This window comes from Plectropomus leopardus, chromosome 13, assembly GCF_008729295.1.
Source record: "Plectropomus leopardus isolate mb chromosome 13, YSFRI_Pleo_2.0, whole genome shotgun sequence".
NCBI classification, from domain to species: Eukaryota; Metazoa; Chordata; class Actinopteri; order Perciformes; family Serranidae; genus Plectropomus; species Plectropomus leopardus.
The window spans coordinates 28,523,944-28,542,905 of record NC_056475.1 but is presented as its reverse complement, the minus strand read 5'-3'; the positions used below and the strand labels follow the sequence as shown (position 1 = coordinate 28,542,905).

The 18,962-nt window shown below is 39.4% G+C and overlaps 1 protein-coding gene across 1 annotated transcript in view; it reads right to left on the bottom strand.

Moving 5' to 3' along the window:
• The window catches only part of dlg2 (discs, large homolog 2 (Drosophila)), a 229,408-nt gene that overhangs the window by 139,391 nt on the left and 71,055 nt on the right, over positions 1-18,962 (bottom strand). Inside the window, 2 exon segments of the mRNA XM_042498711.1 lie at positions 14,282-14,446; positions 16,736-16,819. Coding sequence (XP_042354645.1) covers positions 14,282-14,446; positions 16,736-16,819 — 249 coding nt within the window.

Sequence of the window (18,962 nt, the reverse complement as noted above, 5' to 3'; positions counted from 1 at the left end):
AAAAAAATCTGTATTTTCAGACACTTCTAGGGGTTAAACTGCTATAAAACCTATATGGTGTATATTTTCCCAGAAGTAATTTCGCACTTACTTTAAAGAAACGCGCAAGTAAATAAGCTGACGCTGGCAGCAGAGGCTGATTTGTTCACCCTTCACTTATCCCCGTCTGGTAACTGCAGAGTCTCTTTTAAGTTATGTGACCAAGTTTATCTAGCATGTCAGTGTTAAAGAATGTGAACTGCGGTCTAGCACAAACTCAACGAAGACAGTGCGAAGGGCCAATATCTCACCTGCAACCCAGACAAGAGGAAGAATAGCAGCTAGACAAACTGGGGCTATATCTGGCTGTTCAGGAAACTCCAAACACAAGTGCACCCTTCAGACCTCTTTAAATACCTCAAAGTTAAGTGAGATTCCTGCTAGGCAGTGGGTCTCTAGATTACCTCAGGGGGGGAAGCTTCCGTTCAGCAGCTCCACAGAGGAGCCACATATCACCTGGTTGTCTGGAACCAGCGAGGTCATTGGGACATGGCCTCATTACTGCATACTCCCATCAGCTCAACAGTGTGGTTATTCAAAAAACCACATATTCAGACATCAAACACTGTGCTCCTTGCTCAAGCCAGGGCTAAAAATACAAAGTAAATGGAAGTGGATTCCATACCAAGGGGCTGCCTGCAATATGCAATACACTGTATGTTTAGCCACTTAACCCTTTGAAACTTGCAGCAACACTACTCTTCCTGTGCTGCTGTCAGACATCTTTCACAAGTATGTAAGCCTTTAAACAAAAAAAATGGTTAGATTAATTTCAAAAACATGAGAAAAAATGCAATGAGCCACTTGGTAAGAAATGCTGCACAAATTTCAAGAAATGATTAGATTTAAAGAAAAAAGGGGGACACTTTAAAAAATGTGGAAAACTTAACTAAACTTAACTTTTTTAATTTTCTTCTTGTTTATTTATCCATTCATTCATTCAGTTGTTTGTTTGTTTGTTTTTACTAATTTTCTTGTACTTTATAAAAATGTAGTGCTAATTTTGGGGTCATTTATTCTTTTGTTGCTCATTGTCTTCTTCCCATGTTTAAAAAACAAACGTTTTTTTTTTTTTTACTAATGTTCTTGGGCTTTTTTTATAATCTTTTGCTAACAGAAAAAAAGCACTGTGGTGAAACACACTATATATATTCATCAATTCCTTACTCGGTACGCCACCATTCAAACTACAAATGATAATACTCAAATATAAATAGCTCTGTGTAGGCAAGGCATATAATTTAGAACCTTATATCATGTAGCGTACAGGCTGGCTGACGGCTGCTATTCAAATAAAACTGAGATGACCAGTTTGCACAGTAAATGCACTGCATATTTACTGCTTGTAGACCAAAGTGCTACCAAGTTCTGGTGCGCCTTATCAGCAAGGCTGGTAGAAGTAGGCCAATATCTAAGATAGTCTTTCCCTGAAGAAAAACAACAGAATGGATAAAGATGATGAAATATGAGTAATGCACAGTGAGCAAATACCTGTAAGGCTACGAATTCTGACAGCTAATAACGGTATGCCAATATGTGAAAATATAATGGATGTGTTACTTCCACACTGTTTTAACAACACAGACTAGACACACTTTCAAGCTCAATGATCATGAGCATGCTGATGATTGTGAACTCACAATAAAAAAAGGAACAGTGAAATATATTCATATGATCTGCTTGACCTGGAAGCCACTGACAGCACCATGGAGGTCTGGGAAAAAACACACACTCAAACATGACCAAAAGGTCACAAAGTGTAAAGGCTGTGTCAGCCATCCAGCAGTCAAACCTCTCCAGATCCACTGAAAGAGACGGACCGTCTAACCAGTTGGATAGATTCATTTATTAATAACAGCTCTAAACTAAAATAACCCTATTCAGAGAGATGGTGACAACAGATGCTGCTGAAAATGTATTTGCTTGTGCACTCGTGATAAAGCTATATAAGTCCACAACCCCACAGCCAGTTCCTGAAATAAGTACAGACTCAATAGGCACTAGAATTGCTGGCCTTGAGTATTCTATTGAACTTTAAGCGACGCAATTATCACACCATACACTCGGGAAAAGCAAAGTCTTAATACAAACACAGCACACATACTGGTAGCCTCAGGATGTCATTCTCAATTTTTTTAAGCATATAACACTTAACTTCTATGTGTTTTTATAAAGTTGGGAGTATACAGAAGTCGGCTCAATGCCTGGATCGACATCAGCTGTCTTGTGCTCGGTTCAGCACCTTTCACAAGCATTGATATCTTAAGAGAACTGGTTTGATTTCTTTTGAATACATGGGAAAAACGCAATGATCAACTTGGCAAGTCCCACAAACTGCAAAAAAATAAAAATAAATAAAAAGGTAAAAGGTAATAAGAAAACCTAAAAATAAGCTGGAGGATTACAATATAAATCTTATGATTATATGTTTAAAGTTATGTTATAGACAGAAAACATATTAATTAACATATTATTCTCTTTTTCCCCCAGTTCGTTTCTCTTTCTTTTTAAAAAATATTGGCATCTTCTTAGGGTCATCTTCTTGTTTGTTTTTGTTTTTAACTTTTTTTTAATTAATTTCTTTCTATTTTTAGCTCATTGCCTTCTTCCAAAGCATTTGAAAAATAAATAAAGCCAGTCTGCTTAGGGTTTAAAGGGCTAAGCCGGAGTTGCATTATGCAGTTACTACATCAAATTAAATGCCTAGTTTCCGAATAAACTGCTAGCTACCTACTTTGTTGGGACTTAATGGCCACTTTAAAAGCTGAAATATATCTTAAAGGTGAGTTTTTGGTGGACCTTTGTTACCAAATTGAAGTTTGAGCCATGACATTTTAGGCTGACATTATTATTTTATAGGCTAAACAAATTAGCCTTTTCTATTAGCTAAGTTAACTTGCTAACGTGACATTTTTGTATTGACATTAGTCACTCTCTCTAGAGCTTATTTAACTATCCAAAAAAGGCTTCCTACTCGGAATAAACTGTCTGAGTATATATACTACCTAAGTAAATAATGTGACTGTTTAGAAGTTGTGGTTAATAATTTTAAAGAAAAAAAAAGTTACAACGAATTAACATTAGCATTAAAAAGGACCCACACTGCTAACACTGTCATTTGCGAACTACTTGTCAGCTACTATGACGGTTAGCCTTGCTAACGTTACTATTTCCGCTGAAACGAATGACTCGTATCTATTGAATGTCTGTAGAAACGCGTTTATTAGTTTTACCACTAGACCATCCACCACGCAATGGTTAATTTAATGTAACGCTAACGTTATAGTTAAGTTACATGTATGTGCAGGCCTCACAGCCAAAACACAGCACTCGGATCCCTACGTTGACTTAAAAAAGCCGAGCCAACTTGAAATAGCACAGTTACAGCTATACTATTAAATATATGTCATACTTACAATCCAAATGTTTCTTTTTTGGCCCCATTATTTCATGCGTGGTCGCCTTGCACACAGTTTTGGAAATCGCCGAGCCGGTGACACTGTGCTGAGCGGCGGTTATCCTGTCTGTAATGCTCTGTCCAGACATCCTGTATCGGATCAAATAAACGATCACCGTTACAGAAACGCTTTTTCCAAATCCAGTGGAATAGCCTCGGTTTTGTTGCCGGTGTCGATCTTCAAAGGCTCTGTGCCACCTGACAACACTGGAGACAAGAGAGAGACAGACAGAGACGATACAATGAGACGACGGCAGGCGTTAGATTTCGCTTGTGTGCTAGCCGGCTAACGTTAGCTAACCATTGATAGATAAAAATCCAACTCGACTTTAGTTCAAGACACTAACTGAACCTGAATAACGAACCATCCATAAGCTCCCAATGACTGAAAAATACGAACCCAGTCTTATAATCGATCCCTCACGTCTACCGTCTCTTCTCCGCTTCCCGTACAAGTCTTTCTCACATACCGTAGATAGACTGAATAAAAATAGATGTGAGATACTTCCGGAATAACTTTCCACAATAAAAGCCCCATTGAATCAAAATTTTTAGAAGCAAGACAACCGAATACTATCATGACAACAACTATTCGTGGATGTAAGTTTCACTTGAATAAAGTTATAAAATAAAAACTTATTATTATTGATAAATAGTATTCTTTGTATGTGTATATCTTTACAAACTCATACTTTGTCATTTTGGGGAGCTGCTAAGAAATTAAGTCTCCAATAATGTCTCTCTGTGAATGAAGCTATGGCATAGTCAAAGGCTTAATTTGCTTTAAAAACAAACAAAAACTTAGCAAGAAAAAGTTAGCAAGAAATCTGTGAAAAGTCCAAAAACCTTGAAAACTTGACAATCAAAACAAAAACAGAAACAACAAAAAAGTACAAAACGAGAAATGACCTGAGGAAAAAAGATGCTCAAAATGTATAGTTATTCTCTAAAACAATGCTAAATATATGATTAAGAATATAATTCACTGGACATTTTTCCATTGCTTTAAAAAATAAGTCTTCTTTATCTACAAATCTTTTTTTCTTTTTTGCTTGCATGGTGTCAGTAAACTGAATAATTTAATTGTTGAGAATCATCCAAGCTAACAAGGTGTGTAGTGTTTCCATATTGACAAAAGTTTAAACAAAGTATGTCTGATCTAAGCAGCCAACTAATTTTATCCCTGACATTAACATGTTCTGGAGCAGGTAGCTGCTCAGCATTAGTTACCATGGTGATATTTTATCCCTGTAAAACATGAAATAGCTTGGTAGCCCTGCTAATAAAAGAGTTTGACCAGCGGTTAAGGTGGTTAAGATGGCTGACTTGCTTAAAGTATGTCTTTCACATCATTTTTGATGGTTTAGCTGATCATACCAGCTTGTGATGGTCACTCTAGCTGGTTCATCCATTGAAGTTCCTGTAAAATTAAAACCAAATCAATGTCTTCGAGTATGGGACATTAACAGTGTCATGAGGGGTAAGTATGGTCTACCATCAAAGACCAGCAGGAAGTGGGTCAGGACCCTCTAAGACCATCTTCCACCAGCTCACTAAAAACAGCTACCAGACTAGGCTGGTTTTTAGCTTTTTCTTCAGCAGAGAGCACTGAAAATGTTAGCCTGCAGGCTTCTGGTAAATTGAGCAACATTCCTATCATGGCAAGCCATAAGAGTTTTTATGATTCAGCGAGCAAAACATTTAATTGAATAACCTCCCTCATTTCACTCAGAGATCTGGGCAACTATGGGCTCCTAATACTCAGCTATTGTTGGCTTACAGTTTCCATAATATTGTATAAATATGCAAATAAAAGACAAACAGATCCAGCTCTGAAACACCATGTAATTATTGATTCAACAAAAATTTAAAACAATGTAAAATTTATTGACTGCAATGGCTGACTACCGCCTTGTGACCACAGAGGCCAAAGCTCCTGCAAAACAACAGCCTGGACTGCCTCGTAGTCTGGAACTGTAAACTGTCTCCTCTGACAAAGTGCTGTTTCTTATTCATCAAAAAATGAAAATCATCCAAAACTTATCTCCAGTAATCATATTACTGCATGTAAAGCAAAACAGTGCAAACTTTTCCAGTGGGAGGGAGAAGGTTAGTCATTTGTCAATCCAATGGAAATTATAGGCTATTTGATAAAAAGGCAAATGCAATTAATATCAAATTAGTTGTGGGGACAATTTTAGGTAATCAGAAAAATGGTAGGGAAATATCCTCACACCACCTACCATAAATTACACCTATGGCTACAAGATTGAATTAATGGCCACAGTTACATGCACACCAATATGGCGCTATTATTACAAATATGACAATATTTGGGATTTGATGCAGGTCATGTAAACAGCATATTACTTTAAAAATGTCCAAATCGGGCCTTTTTCCAAATTAAACATTTTCGTGAGGTATGGCTGTATCATTGAGGTTTTAATAGCATAATTACAGCCAAGTCAGAATATGTGTCTAAACTGGGACTTTAACTGCAGTTTGTGACATACGGCCTTTTGTCTGTGTACAGTCAGCTCTGTGCATTGTCATGGATATGTTTTACACAAACCAACTCATCAATAGTTTGCAAGGCTGGTATAGAAATGTATGCAGAAAAGCCTACATTTTTGCACGTAAACAGGAATATTTGTGAAATATTCACTATCATTGGAAATGTTGACAGCTTACCAGGAATATTGTCTTTTTCAGAAGAAGTGCAAAAATCGAAACATTTTGTGCCTGCTTGTGCATGTGAACGTACTCAGTATGTTAACACGCACAAATAATTCTATTGTTTGCCCGTAATTCAGAATATCCTGTTTACATGACTGGTATCAAATTCAGAATATTGTCTTATTTGGAATCATAGGGGAATAGTGTTTACGTAACCATAGCTACTGTGAAACTGAAACTGTTTAAAATCTCATGATGTGAACTGTGGACTCCTTTTCACACTGAAATAGCTGCAGCATTCAGTGATAATTGTTTTATCAGTGTTTTTTTTTTGTTGTTGTTTTAGTTTCTCAAAATGATTTGGTGTAAGATCTCAGTTCCTTAATGCAAAATTTTATGATATACTGCAACTGTAAAGGCAGAAAACTAATAAGACATATGACCATATACACCGCCTAGCTTTACAGTTCAACCAAATCTACATGACAAAACGTGATTTGACTGCAGTGTTCATGCTGGCCGCTACCTGAACATTTCTTATTTATTAAATATGAATATCATTCAAATTTCTGTCCACTCACAGGCATTGTAGCACATTGACAATATTAAAACATTGCAAATATGTGTAGTTAGATACAGCCTTGTTTGTGCAGTGACAAATAATAATAACAGTAATATTAACAATTTTTAAAAAATTTTATTTTTGCCAATTAAACTAAATATTTTTAGATTGTGGGAGAACCGGAGCACCCGGAGAAAACCCACATATAAGGGGGGAGAGTGTACTCCACACAGAAAGGTCTGGCCGGAACCAGAACCTGACTGTGAGCCATCAGTGCTCACCACTGATGGTGTACTTAAGAAGGAAAATAGCAGAACAAAGCTGTGTTCACACCGAAAGCAATGAAGGCAGCGTTGACATCGCATACAAAGTAAACGCAAAGATGTTAATATAATCGTGATGCGCTGCCGTGATTGTTTGATAACTAATAAAGAGTGTTTGAGTCTAGGTTCACCCTGTCTCAGGACGTCTAGCTATCCCTTTTTGCCTCACTGCAAACCAAGTTAGCTGTTAGCTGTCTCCCCACAGTTAGTTATCTAAACGTATTAAACATGCGAGCAACACATGGTGGAAATTTGCAATGCATTTGGTACGAACACAGCATAAGACATTAAAGTGAAGGGAAAGATATAAAGATGGAAAAATAGAAGGAAATGGAAAGCAGTGAGGACTGGAAGCAGAACCTTCGTAGATTAACTACTCAAGGCCTTCTGGGCAGCAGCTTGATGTTTTCCTGACGCCGTTTAATGGCCCTTGTTTGCCTAGTGGCATATCTGGGCACATTTTCACCATTCTCTATTAAACAGTACTGGGGCCGAACCGGACGCCCTGGGGGAGGACGTGGTACTGCAGGTCCTTCCTTTGAATGAATAGGTGGAAGGCATGTCTGCTTATTGTACTCCTTGTGAGTTAGCTGCAGCTTGTCCCGTTCCAAGAACTGTTTGGTTGCCCGCGTTTTGGCATTGTGGTAAGTCGGCAATGGTTCCCATGTACCATTAACACGATGGTGGGGCGCCTCCACCACAGGAGGGAGAAAACATTGTCCGACTTCCTTTGATGAAATGGGTGGGAGGCGGGTCGGCGGCAGATCGCCCTTTTTGTACTCCCTGTAAGTAAGCTGCAGCTTGTCACATTCTAAGTTCTGTTTCGTTCTCTGGGTTTGAGCAGTCGCATACCTGCCCAATGGTTCCATTGTGTAAGAGGCACGGTATTCAGGCTGATCGTCCCTATCTAAGTCACAACATCTTCCTACAAGTGATGTCTTTGTGGAAAGGGGTGGGAAGCGGGTCCTCTGCAGATCACTATTACTGTAATCTTTGTAAGTTAGCTGCAGCTTGTCACATTCTAAATACTGTTTCATAGTCCGGGTTTGAGCAGTGTCATATCTACCTAATGGGTCCATAGTATAGTTAGCAAGGTAACTGGGCCCCTCCTCCCCATCTAGGTGAACGCACTGGCCTTCAGGCCCTCTCCTTGTAAAAATGGATGGAGGGCATGTTTGCTCTGTACGCTTTAAAATTTCTCTTTGGTAAATATCTGAGACATAAGCTGATTTCGAATTAATTTTGCTTTTTTTGTGGCTCAGCTGCTCAAAGGAGTCCCAGTACTGTTTTTTATGCTGCACTTCTGCTACAGCTCTAACTGCCCTCTCCTCTTTGGGTCGAACCCTAGACGCTGCGGTAATGCGCTGATACTCAGCAGGTGGTATTACAATCACCTCCTCTCTACTTGGGGTCCCAAGATTGCCAAGTAGTAGTGTATTTGTCGAGATGGAATCCCCTCTCATTGTTGTCTGTTATAAGGTTCACGTGCAGCGGAAAATTAATTAAACAATGTCTAAAACAGTAGCTGAACAGTCGTGTTTGCTAACAAACTATTAAGATAGACAATGCTGTCTAAATGTGTAGTTACTGACGCCTCGAGCCGGCTAACGAAATGGAAACTGTCAAGATAATAGGGACTCCAGACCTACAGACCTAATGGATTCAGATCAAGACATTCTTTGTTCTTTATGACATCACTTATGACATCACATCAGCAGCTGGTGACATCATTACATTCTAAGTGACATCACTTGCCCTTTATCACATCATCACACATACATTCTAGCCTTTCAGTTGAAGTAGTGGGATCACATTTAACCGGTGTTTCAGTTTATATACAGTAGTTTCATTTGTTTAGCAAACTATTTTGTACACCGGCTAAAATACATTTTTTCATAGGACTAGCACTAATAACAGAAGACCATGAGACCGGAATCCAGCTCCACAAATTCAAAGAGCAGCTCTAATGCCCGCAATTACTGCATGCAGGCCCCTACCTCTCAGTTGGACTCAGCCTTCAAGGTCAACAATCAGTCCCAGAAGAGACAAGGAGAGCTGAAGAGAGATTTCACAAAAGAGGGAAGGGAAAAAAGAGCTTTGAGGGAAAGGAAATGTGGCATCAATAAGGCAGACCTGCCTCATAAGGAAAGCCAGATTGATGGGATCAAAGAGAAAAAGCTGAAGGATCTCAGAACAACTGGCCTTCCTGAAAAACACTGCAGTAATGGGGAAATAAATATTGGGTCTCTGCATAAATCTCCACCTTCAACATCAGCCAAGCTACAGTCCTATGATGCTTTAGCAGCAAAGAAAGTTGTTGCAGGACAAAGTAGATCCACTGCTGATGCTGAGGGGTCAAACAACTGTTCAGAACATAGGGCTGAATCGTTGGCCAGATTGGGAACTGGTCAAACTCACAAGGAAACCAGTGACATTGATCAGAGGCAGACTTTCTTCCCTTCAGTTTTCAATGGAGACAAGGTACAGTCTGCAGACTATAGGGCTGATCTGCAGCCCCAATATTATTTTGCAACAGGTGAGTCATTGCCCAGATATGGCACTGCAGATACAAGACGCATAAAAGAGAACCAGGAACACATCAAGCTGCAGCCAACTTACAAGAAGACCGATCCTCAGCCGAAACGCCAGCTCCCCATCATTACAAACAAAGTACCTGCAGGATGGCGCTCTTCCTCTGGGTGTTTGGAGGAGCCCCAATATCATTTTAGGGAGACGGGCAAATCATTGCCCCAAAATGCCACTGCAGATACCAGGTACACTGAGCAGCACGAGCAAGGCCAGACTAAGGCTGATCTGCAGCCAACCCACCTCCCCCCCATTTCTACAAAGGAGGCACCTGCAGGACGAGGCTCTCCTGCTGTGGGTATGGGGGAGCCGCAATATTATTTTGCGACAGGTGAGTCACTGCCCAGATATGGCACTGCAGTAACAAGGTTCATTAAAGAGAGCCAGGAACACATCAAGCTGCAGCCAACCTACACCAAGGAGAGAAAGGCCGATCCACAGCAGACACGCTTCCCCCCAATCATTACAAATGAAGCACCTGCAGGACGGCACTCCTCCCCTAGGTGTTTGGAGGAGCCCCAATACCATTTTAGAAAGGGGGGCAAGTCACTGTCCCGATATGCCGCTGCAGATACCAGGTACAGTGAGTGTAGCCAGGTATGCCAGACTAAGGCAGATCTGCAGCCGACCCACCTCCCCCCCATTTCTACAAAGGAGACACCTGCAGGACGAGGCTCTCCTGCTGTGGGTATGGGGGAGCCGCAATATTATTTTGCGACAGGTGAGTCATTGCCCAGATATGACACTGCAGCAACCAGGTCTATCAAACAGAGCCAGGAACACATCAAGCTGCAGCCAACCTACAGGAAGGAGAGAAAGGCCGATCCACAGCAGACACGCTTCCCCCCAATCATTACAAATGAAGCACCTGCAGGACGGCCCTCCTCCACTAGGTGTTTGGGGGAGCCCCAAAACCATTCTAGAAAGGGCGGCAAGTCACTGTCCCAATATGCCGCTGCAGATACCAGGTACAGTGAGTGTAACCAGGTATGCCAGACTAAGGCAGATCTGCAGCCGACCCACCTCCCCCCCATATCTACAAAGGAGGCACCTGCAGGACGAGGCTCTCCTGCTGTGGGTATGGGGGAGCCGCAATATTATTTTGCGACAGGTGAGTCACTGCCTAGATATGGCACTGCAGTAACAAGGTTCATTAAAGAGAGCCAGGAGCACATCAAGCTGCAGCCAACCTACAGGAAGGAGAGAAAGGCCGATCCACAGCAGACACGCTTCCCTCCAATCATTACAAATGAAGCACCTGCAGGACGGCCCTCTTCCTCTAGGTGTTTGGAGGAGCCCCAAAACCATTCTAGAAAGGGGGGCAAGTCACTGTCCCGATATGCCGCTGCAGATACCAGGTACAGTGAGTGTAACCAGGTATGCCAGACTAAGGCAGATCTGCAGCCGACCCACCTCCCACCCATTTCTACAAAGGAGGCACCTGCAGGACGAGGCTCTTCTGCTGTGGGTATGGGGGAGTCCCTCAGACAGAGCCAGGAACACATCAACCTGCAGCCAGCGTGCAAGAAAAAGCGTAAGGCCAAGGCACAGCTGACCCACCTACCCCCCATTGCAACAAAAGCAGCAGTTGCAGGACGGTGCTCTTCCCCTCAGGGTGTTGAGGTGAGCCAACACCATTTTAAGGAGACGGGCAAATCACTGCCCAGATGCGGCACTGTGGAAACCAGGTACAGTGAACAGTACGGGAAACGTAGCACGCCGCAGCAAACTCGCAAGGACAAATGCAAGGCCAATCTGCAGCAGACCCCCCTTCCCCCCATTTCCACAAGGGAAGCACCTGCAGAACAACGCTCTCCCCCTCAGGGATTGGCTTGGCCCCAACACCACCTACATCAGGGCACGGGTGAACCATTGCCCAGATATTCCACCGCAGAGACCATGGCCATAAAAGAGCGCCATGAACGCAACAAGCTGCAGCTCTTTTGATCTAATCCCCCCATCTACATTCCCTCTATTTCCCTCTTTTCATCCCCTCCTTCATTTGAATGTCTTCTTATTCTGCTATTTCCCCTATCCATTACATTATCAGTGGTGAGCACTGATGCCTCACAGCGAGGTTCTGGTTCAGGCCAGATCTCTCTGTGTGGAGTTCATCTTTTTCCCATGTGGGTTTTCTCCTGGTGCTCAGGTTTCTCCCACAAACTACAAATATTCGGAAAATTGGAAAAAAATTAATTAAATAAAATTAAAATTAAATAAATGCAAAAAAAAGTATAAATTCTTAATATAATGCCTTTCAATGTAAAAATGCAGTATACTGGTAAATCCACAGCTCACATTTCACATCTCACATCATCAACTATAAACTGTCTGATTCAATCTTATTAATTGAAACAAAGATAAATAAAGTGAAACCTCACCACACCACACCACACACACCTAATAATTAACACTGTTTTTTTGCTTAGAGACATCAAACATGTAAAAAATGTTGAAAGTTCTAGTTCGTGCTTTTTTGCTTTGTTCTTGTCAGTTGATGTTTGTGATCAAAAACATTGATCTAAAGCTTACGGATATGGACACAGATCATTCTGTTGGTTGGACAGATTCAGATACAGATACAGATAATGGTGTTATGCCCACCCTAATGAAAAATTACTTGACACATTTCCAGCTCCAGTGTTCTCCACTCACACAAAGACAATGGTATCAACTGTTGTCCAGCCACTACCCCCGCCGTGCGTGGAAGTGCATAGCATAGAAATATTTTTCTTTGGAAAACCATTCAACCTCATTAATTTGTACTGTTTAACGTTATGTACTTCATAAATACATTTGTATACACATAATCTCAGCTTTTTGAAATTTCATATTACATTACGCAGATACGTTTTTAAAAGAATTAATTTTTTTTTTTTTTAATTCTGTGTTGTTTAAATATTAATATTAAGTGGGTGTTAAATCTTAACTGCTTCCATAGATCTGGTCTAATAATCAAAGAGAAAAGCATTTACATCCAGCAGCAATACCACAAAACGATTACTGCGTTCAGTTACATTTGATGATAACAATGTTCTGTTATGCAGCAGATCAGTAGAGAGGTCTTTCCTAAATCAAAGTCAAGGCAAAGTGTTTGGTCAAATGCCTGCATCCAGCATTTGATAAACAAAGATTTAATTTACAGTCACATCTGATAACCAGTAGGAACCAATTTCAGATGACCAGCAGTAGCAGATGGAATATTAAACTCAATCAGTTGGTTTTTATTCAGTTGTTTTTTTATTCTCCATATACTACTTTATTTCACTGAATAATGTATACACTTAGTGTAGTTATAGAGAATGTTTTTATGTCAGAGGCATCACTTCCCTTATGTTTTTTTTCTTGAAATACCAATACCATACCAGGCTATTTCTTAGTTATATTATTCCAACAAAGTAAATTCATGCCCGTGTTTTCACTGACAAGCTTTTTTCTGGCCTTCCTGAAAATATTCTTGCCTAAACTTTTGAACCATCACCAAATGTAAAACTGTGAAGACTAAGAATATAACATCTATAATATATATAATATCACTTTGTATCTATCAATAGTATACCCGTTTCTTCAGTAACTTTAACTCCCAGTTTTGAGACTCAATCATTCTGCAAGTGCTACTCAACCTTCTGCTCACGTTACTGTGAACCAAAAACAGCAAATTTGCAGACAATTCCTTCTCCAATCACTGAAACAACCAGTGGTTTGTCAGAGATCTCAAACATCGGCTGAAATAAACCGCAGACACAGACTTTAAAACTTTTTTATCATTTCCAACAGTGCACTCTGCTGGCTCAAAAGTGAAATACAACCAGTTCAAAACAAACTGTGCTGAACCTCCACCTGATCTTAACCACCACTCTGCTATTGAACCAAGTCAATAGTACAGTAGCTTGTATTATGTACATTCCTAACACAGCTGAGAAGTGTTTTTTTCTTTAACTATGGACTCTGTGGAGGTGTGCTATTTTGTGGGGAGAGAGGCACTGCGATGGTAAAGGCTGGACTGACTTGGGGACAGGATGTGTACAAGGAATCGCAAAGGCAAAGAGGAGGAGGGATACAAATGCAGCATTTTGTCATTTCATCTAAATCTACAAGCTGAAAACCAGATTACGGCAAGCAGTTTGTGCTTCTATGGAACCGAAAAACACATGTAACGAAAGGAAATCCAACAATAAAAAAGTAGGGGAAATATTTAAGAATCAACCTAAGCAGAATTCATATACTGCATCATATAAGTATACTCTCAAAATAGCCATGAATTCAATGAGAATGTAACATGTTCAAACATGGAAACTACATTGTATGTTTTCGATCATTTCTGTTAGTCTTTCCTCCTGTTTTTTCGTATTAGCCAATCAGCAGTCATGTTATAAACACTCCAAGTTGTTGGTTAGTGTGTTTCCTTACATTTGACAAACAAAACAGAGGATTATACATTCTTATAAAATGAACTATATAAACACTGAGGTCATATTTAAGCTAAAAAAACAAACAGACGGGAAAGAGAGACTTGGAGTTGGACATGGTTGTTGCTTATGGTGCTGATTTGGGATGAAGGTTTAGAGGGTTGTGGGTTCCTTTATGCCAGGTGCAAGAGTCCGTATTTGGAAGGATGAGAGAGGTTTGGGTGCTTACCTTGAGAGGAGAGATGTGGGAATGGGACACGTAGCCGTGCACATTCTCGATCTCGGACAGGTTCTTCTCGGACACGTGCACAAGCTCCGGGGCACGCACCTCATTGGTGAGCCGCGGGAATCCCTGGTCAAGAGGTGGTGAGTCGTCTTCCTGGTAGTGGTACTGCTGAGAGCGGAAAGGGAGGTGGAGAGAGAGATAGAAAACAGGGTGGACAGTGAGATAAAAAAACAGGGACAAAGAAAAGTAATGAGATAAGTAATAAGAAATAAGAGGAGAAAAAGCAAATAATGACTCATCTTAATATATTATTAAAATAAAACCCATAAATTCATCTTCACATAATTTTCAATGTTTCCTTTGCTTGGTGCAGTTTTTGTAAAATTCTTAAATATTTTGACAAATGATAAGAGGTTAATTAACCTTTAGGGCCCGCTTCAATATTACACACACTCATATCACTCTGCGGACAAAACGCGCTTTTCAAAATGGCTTTAAAAAAAATTATACAAATACCTACTACCTACCTACTTTCATTGAATTATTTTCACCAACATCAGTCCTAATCATGAATATTAAATATTCATTAATTTTTTTAGAATTTCCAGTTTTTTGTAATGATGCCACATGTTTTTAGATGAAAAAAAAAAAACACAAAAAAGGAATCCTTTAAATATACTAAATGCTAAATAGATCTTTTTTATTATCATAGCCTAGGAAATGTTGATAAATGGAAGCAACATTGATTTTTATATATTAGTATTTTTTGTGCAGTGTAAAATTCTCGCACTCACTGCTCTGCATACAAAATTTTCAAAATCAGGGTATGAAAAATATTATACATCAATATGATTTTCTTCTTCTTCAACATTCGTCCTTATCATAAATATCAAATATTTATTAATTTTCAAAAATGTCACCCTTCAAAGGCCAGGTTTTTGTCATAATGCCCCAATGTTTTTAGATGGAAACCTAAAAATCGAACTATTTCCAATATACTACATGCAAAGTAGATTTTTTTTTTTTTTTATCTCAACCTGGGATATATCAATGATCTACATCAACATTAGCTGTGCCAATGCACATTCTGGAAATAGGATATATTTTCTCAATATGCCATATATAGTAATACACTGAAATAAAGAACTAATACAATGCATGTTTTAATGGCTGTGGGATTAAAAACTGCAGTTTGAATGGGTTTCAATGGCACATTTCTTTGCATTTAACAGTATGAATGTAACATTTTAGTTTCCACTGTGTATTTTAGACGTACTGTATTGTAGGAGCTGAGCTGGAGATTCCAAGATTAAAAAAAATACACAATCTTGCCGAAATGTATGCCATATACATGAACACAGCCAAAATTATAAAAAGAAAAAAAAAGAAGAATGAAAAGCACGTAAAATGTAACGCCAAACAGTCCCTAAGGGATAAATGTATATGCCTTTAAAAAAAAATCAAAGATGACACAAGATGACACAAGTCTGCTGTCACGCTGTATAAACATTCACACTGCAAAAGTCTAAGGCACAGAGAGAAGTACCTGATTCACTATACAGCTGTGAGGTCTCCTGTAAAATTCCATTCACTGCATGCCATTAACTTTAAGTATGAAATATGAATTATACATAGACAGAGTCTTGGACTTAAAATATATTATTTTATCCTTCTGTAGGCATTTGTGACTACAGTTCAACAGTTTTCTACAAGACAACGAATTTCAAGCAATGAACTGTGACAGCTAAGTCTTTTTGAGTTCTTTATAAAATTTTGTTTTATATTAAATCATTTACACAAGTAACTTTGAAATAAAAAATTTTCCTCCACCACAAAAAACAAACAAACAAGCAAGAAGATTACCTGGTAAAAGAGCTTAAAAATTATAATAATACTGTAACATAATTTTTAATACTTCATTATGATTATATGTTTTTCCCCGGTTTTTTCCTTTTTCTTTAGCTTTTTAAAATAATTTGCTAAATCTACAAATTTCCTGCTATTTGTGGAACATTTCTCAACAAGTTGCCCATTGCCTTTTTTACCATGTTTTTGAAAGAATTTGCATCAATTTACTTAAGAGTTCAAAGGTTTAAATACTTATGAAAGTGATCTGAAAGCAGCACAAGAAAGGTGATGTCGCTCCAGGTTTCAAAGGGTTAACTTGCAAACCCAGGGTTGACATGATTAATCAATATAAATAGTTATGGAAGAGTCAGCAACGGCTCTAAAGTGTGTCGTGAATCAGGAATACAAGATGTTATGAATGGCAAGTCAAAATAAATATGATGAAATCTCATTTTAAATACATGAATACTGAGAAACGAATCTTGTCTTGTCACATAGTATTGTGTCAGCGGAGTAAATACTGTGGACAATCACCAGAAAGAGTCTGTGTGCAATTTTGAGTCAGTTGAAAAAAAAACAAAAACTATGCCCCCTCCTCCCCTCTCTCACCCAAGGAGCGTTCATCAAGGCAGGGTTCATGCAGGGTGGGGGCTGGCCGTTGTGGGGTGACCCCTGTACTGCTGGTGGCCTGTTCTGGAGAGAGCAACAGGACCATGTGTAACCACCAAGAGCAAACACAACAAGTACGACTCACAAATTAAGTCCACAAACAATCAGTCTCATCCAAGATCCCAAGCATACAACCGGCACACATGTAGCGTTTATCCAGCCCACGTTAGCTAAAACTACACCCACTCTGAGACAAAAACAGGCTGACAGACGTTAAGTCTCGATGATTGGCTGCCAGCCTACTGCTGCAAGTAGTGCGACACACTGGGGACCTGGTGAAAGGGCACACTTTGAGTTCATCAGAGGCTTTTAACACCACTCTTGCCAAAAAGCACTTAGGAACTCTACCCCATTTGGTATTGGGTTTTTAACATTACCTCCTCTATGAATGATGTAATTTGTGTACCTCCTCTGTGTTCATCTGATTTATTCTTTCTGAATTTGCGTTGAAAAAGATGTTAAAAGCTCACTGTGGTGAATTTCTACCACCCTGTCATCATAGTGTGGGCAATGTGCGCAGATGAAAAGTGTTTGTCTTTCCCCCATAAACCAGAGCTCACAGCTCATTTGCCATCAGAGGTCCACTGCACTGTTGCCTGCACACGCTGTCCATGCTGTGATGACACAAAACTAGTTGAAAGTCGCCAGATTTTTGCTTAAATCTTTTGAAATATGAGCAAATCTTTATAAAAACATGTAAAGAGAAAGAAGAAATGGGCAAAAAATAGCAGTAAGTACACGAAAACTACCTGAGATTCAATGAAAAACCAAAAAAAAAAAAAAAAAAATGGAAAAAGTCTTTAAAAATTTACAATGATTTTGGGGCGTCCTGTGGCTTGATGGATAAAGCAGGCATCCCATATATGAAGGCAGTGTCCTTGCTGATTCCAGCTTGCACCCCTTTTTTGCATGTCACCCCCTCTCTCTCATCCTTTCATGCTATCAATCTTCTGTCCTAATCTAATTAAAAGGCAAAATGCAAAAAAATAAACAATCTTTAAAAAAAAAAAAAATAAATTCTGGAACATTATTTTAAATATATTACTATGACAATAAGCAATAAATATAGTTTTCTTTTTCCCTTTCCCCCCTAAATATTTCTCCCTGGCTTTTCTTTTCTTTTTTTATTTTGTTAATCCATTTATGTCTTGCAAATTGTGGAACATTTTTTCCCCAACTTGCTCATCAGCTTTTTCCCCCATGTTTTTGAAAGAAATTTAAACAATGTGCTCAAAGGTTTAAATACATGTAAAAAGGTGCCTGAATGCAGCACAAGAAAACTGATGCTGCTGATGTTGTTAACTGTTGATGTTGTTAACTGTTAACTACCCATATCGCTATTTCCCAAGATACTGTGGCTTGTAGAAGGATCCTCAGTGGCTGGACCACCACCCTGACTCCCTGCTGGATCAGCAGACTTGCCGGTGGTAATGAGGTGGTGTGGCTGTGGGCTACATTCATGGTTGTCCTAGCTAGCATCAGTCTCTTGTAATGATGCTGACGAGCAGTAGGCTGGCAGCCAATCATTAGGCCTTGACTCCTGGCAGTTTTTGTCATGCGTAAATGGGTGTGGTTTCATCTAAAGTAAGAAGTAGGAAAACCTGTAGTTGTAACCAGCAGTACACCCAAACAGAAGCAAAAACACCAACAGGAGGCTGAGAAGCTCATTCACAGGTACTGACAAATACAATACAGTGGGAATCTGTATCATTCTGTACTAAAACAACAGATGGCAAAGGCATGAGCCACACTTCTCTGCTTCTGATTGGCTTACCCGGCTTTTATTGCTTATGTTATTGTAGTTTTTGGTTTATTTATTTGTATCATTTTATACTGCCATTTTACATCCTGCATCTTGCGTTATTTGTCCTCTGGCTTTAATTCTAACCTAACTCTACCCTAGTTTTGTCTCACTTGCGTTCAGTGGGACTGTTTGGCTTTGCGTTGTTGCATCGCCATCTATGCTTCCCATTTCTGCTTTGCTTTGTTTGTCAAAGCACTCTTTTGACTGTTTTTAAATGTGCTATATAAAAAAAGTTATCATTATGATCCTAACTCAAACATATGTCATTCCTCTTACTCAAACCTATCGAATACTACCAATGAAGGCAAAAAGTACTAGCCAATCAGAGGAAAAGTAGGACGGATCATGCCTTTATCATCCTAG